This window comes from Aplysia californica, unplaced genomic scaffold (genome assembly GCF_000002075.1).
Source record: "Aplysia californica isolate F4 #8 unplaced genomic scaffold, AplCal3.0 scaffold00025, whole genome shotgun sequence".
NCBI lineage: Eukaryota > Metazoa > Mollusca > Gastropoda > Aplysiida > Aplysiidae > Aplysia > Aplysia californica.
This window is the reverse complement of record NW_004797295.1, coordinates 1,544,462-1,547,732: the sequence shown is the minus strand read 5'-3', so window position 1 is coordinate 1,547,732 and position 3,271 is coordinate 1,544,462. Positions and strand designations below refer to the sequence as shown.

The 3,271-nt window shown below is 42.6% G+C and overlaps 1 protein-coding gene across 1 annotated transcript in view; it reads right to left on the bottom strand.

Annotated features, from left to right (window-relative positions):
- LOC101851784 overlaps positions 1-3,271 on the bottom strand; it is a gene marked incomplete at its 5' end in the record, with an annotated part of 194,265 nt that overhangs the window by 16,486 nt on the left and 174,508 nt on the right. Inside the window, 1 exon segment of the mRNA XM_005091039.3 lies at positions 169-212. Within this exon segment, the coding sequence (XP_005091096.2) occupies positions 169-212 (44 nt within the window).

The window sequence follows — 3,271 nt, the reverse complement described above, 5'->3', positions numbered from 1 at the left end:
AGAGAGAGAGAGAGAAAGATGGCGGAGGGGAGATACAGAAATGGCGAGAGAGAAAGAGAGAGAGAGAGATACATAGAGAGAGAGATAGATAGAGAGAGAGAGAGGGAGAGACAGGGAGAGAGAGAGAGAGAAAACGAAAATGAATAGAGGAGTGTCCTGGGAACTTACCGGCATCCAGAGACTCCATCGACTCTGAGATAGTATCCGTCATACTGAAACAAGACAAAATTATGATTCAATGTACACATGTTGGCTGTACAACTTGAAAAAAATCCAACAAAATCAACAAGAAGTTTTAACTCCATCCGTACAAGCCTTGTCAGGTGCTATGGAGCAAGATACCAGCAAATAAAAGTCCAGGCATATTTCACGGTTTGAAACTGATGTTCAAGATCAAGACACAACAAGTTGAATGCAAAGATCACAATAAACCCCCCCCCCCCCTGCCCCTCAAATGGGAATAAGGAATATTTACGTCTTAGCTGAAGAAAAAAATATTTTTAAAGAAATTATTTCTTTCAGAAAAGTGAATAACTTTCGCACATTACAAGCTGACTTAGTCGATCCTGTAAATCTTATACGGTTCCGTGAAAAGCAAAAGAGCGGCATAGCAACAAACACAAAACCGATCCACCAAAACATAATCTGACTACTGACCCGATGTCAGAACTCGTGTCACTGTCCACATTGTCAGAATCCGGGAGTGAGGCAATCTCTAAATCAAGCCAAGAATTCTTCAAATTATAGGAGCGCCTCCTCCTGAAGCTAAACCGTGACATTCTGTTCATAACGTTCATGTTCATGATGGCGATGGTGATGACGACAATGACGGAAAAACCATCTTCCAAAGGAAACCACGACACTGAAGCCAGCGACTCTGAAACTGGCGGCAGCGGCGAGAAGTTTGGAACAACTAATTCATCACGAGTCTCGACAGACAAGGGTAACTGAGGTCAAGTCACACGACGTCAACTGATAGGATGTTACAGCATACAGCAATCAATTGTGGAAATTCCTTTGCGCATCTTGTCAGATCAGATGATAAATGCACTTGAAGAAGCTTTCATCAACATCCTGTCACATGGAAACACACCAGCCATCAGGCTACCCTCTCCTCCCACAGAACGGGAAAACGCTATGCTTGAAATGGGTCAAAATTGAGTCTTTTTATTACCGTTTTTGGCTTCATGAACGAGCTATTCATATAAATCCGAGTTGTTGCACATAAGACAGCACGAAGAGAAATCCCGGGGGGTTTATTTTCGTTGTTCAACAGTGAGTAAGCCACTTAAGTGCTGAAGCACGTCCTTGAGATACGGATCTCGATTACAAAGAAAAAACTATGACAAAAATGAAGGGGGGGGGGGGGGGGGACTCATATCCCCTGACAATGTAGCAAACGAGTTGATCACTACGTTCTTTTTGCCGCTGAAAAAAACCCTGAGTGTGTGTTGTGAACGAAACCACTTACATGACGTTGCACAGTGCTCAATGAGAAAATACCAAGATCAAAGGCAAAAATGAGACCTGAAGACAATGTTCGCAACCTTGGGTTGTAATAGCGGTGGTTTGGGGGGAGGTCGAGGGCGGGGCGTGAACACACAGCCTCTCAGCCCGTCTCATTTCTTCGTAAATCTGAGTTATAAAAAGTGGAGACTTGAACACAAGGTCTTAACATTCATACCCCAAAGAAATGGGCCGGTAACGTGGCCATAGATGCCCCTCTTTTCACATCTTACGCCTGGGTTCATAAGTCACTGACTGCAGTGTACATAAACTGGGATGGGGCAGACAGGATGGTGTCAGTTCACTGTAATCTGCTAGTACTTGTGACACTCAACACTGATACCACATCGCTATTATCGAGACATTTCAGCCGTGTCATTGTCTACACTAGCCTTGGCGTGTCAGATAAGTAGATTTCCGAGGAAAACAATAGAGTTCTATATTTAGATTATCAACGAGATAGCGATACGCACAACACACGCAGCTGTGGGATGGGCTAATTACAAGAATACTTTAATTGGACATTTTTGAAAGTTCCCCCTTTGCCAATTTAATGCCCCGAGAAACGCATTATTCTATCTAGTTTGAATAAAAAGAAATACATTCACACGTTATCGGCCATTTAGAGTAAAATACGTGCTACAGCAGAAGAAAAACAAAAACAAAACAAAGGGAACCACCGTGCCCCGTGATTTGCAGTATTCATTCGAAATTTCGGGGAAACAGTAACTAACAAAAACAATTAAGAATAAGAAGCAAACGAAGTTTGACAGGGACCCCAAGCCACCCAGCAAGTCGTTGCATTAAAACGGGTTTGTAACATTTTCGACACACGTTTGAGACATTTCTTTCTTTCAATCAATGAAAAAGCAATACAATGTATAAAAATGGCCTTTTACTTTCGATTTTACATTTGGACCTTCACGTCTGCAGAGTAAGAAACTAACAACAAACATGACTAACATAGTGATCCACGCTTAACCTTGTAAACCCCCCACCTCCCCTAGCCGTTCAACTATTGAAGATGTCTTATTTTGAAAATTAACAAACGGTTAATTTTAGAACGATCGTAAAACTTTATTTAGCGGATTTGAGCGAACTATAATGCAATTTTCCAAAGCTTCCGTTGTGCAATCAATTGAGTCGTTGTGTGTATTGGTCCATCAATTCCACAGATTGCGGCTTTATTTAGCCCCTTCTATTCCTGGCCCACCAGATTTCTAAACAACGATGCGAACAACGGAAATCAGTGTGGGAGGCAGCCCCGGACACTTTTGTAGTTGCCACGTTGTACAAATTAGATCATATGAAAAATACGGTCCTGATATTTTCGGAGGCACAGCTTTAAACCGCAATTTTGTACGCGTCTCCATTGAACAAAAGCCCCTTTCTCCGGGTGGTGCACACAGAGATGTCTATCCAAACACATTGTAGACTTCCAGACTCCACAAGATTCTCTGGAATAACAAAAATGCTCCCTCTTTCTAATGAAACCTAATAAATAAGCAACTTGTTTCTAAATCACGCCGTAATCTCCACAATTATCTGCCCCTAACAGGAAGCAACAGAGTCAGTAACCTCCCTCTTATCTGCTCGACGTCCGAGCTCTCCTCCTTGTATATAATTCACAGGGACTCGGCAAAAGGAAAAAGAAACCGAGGGCAAGCAGCTTTCCTCCTTTTTTCTCTCCTAACTTTAAATGAGAAACGAAGATGGCTAGGGTTGGGGGGAGGGGAGTGTGTGTGTGTGTGTGTGTGTGTGTGTG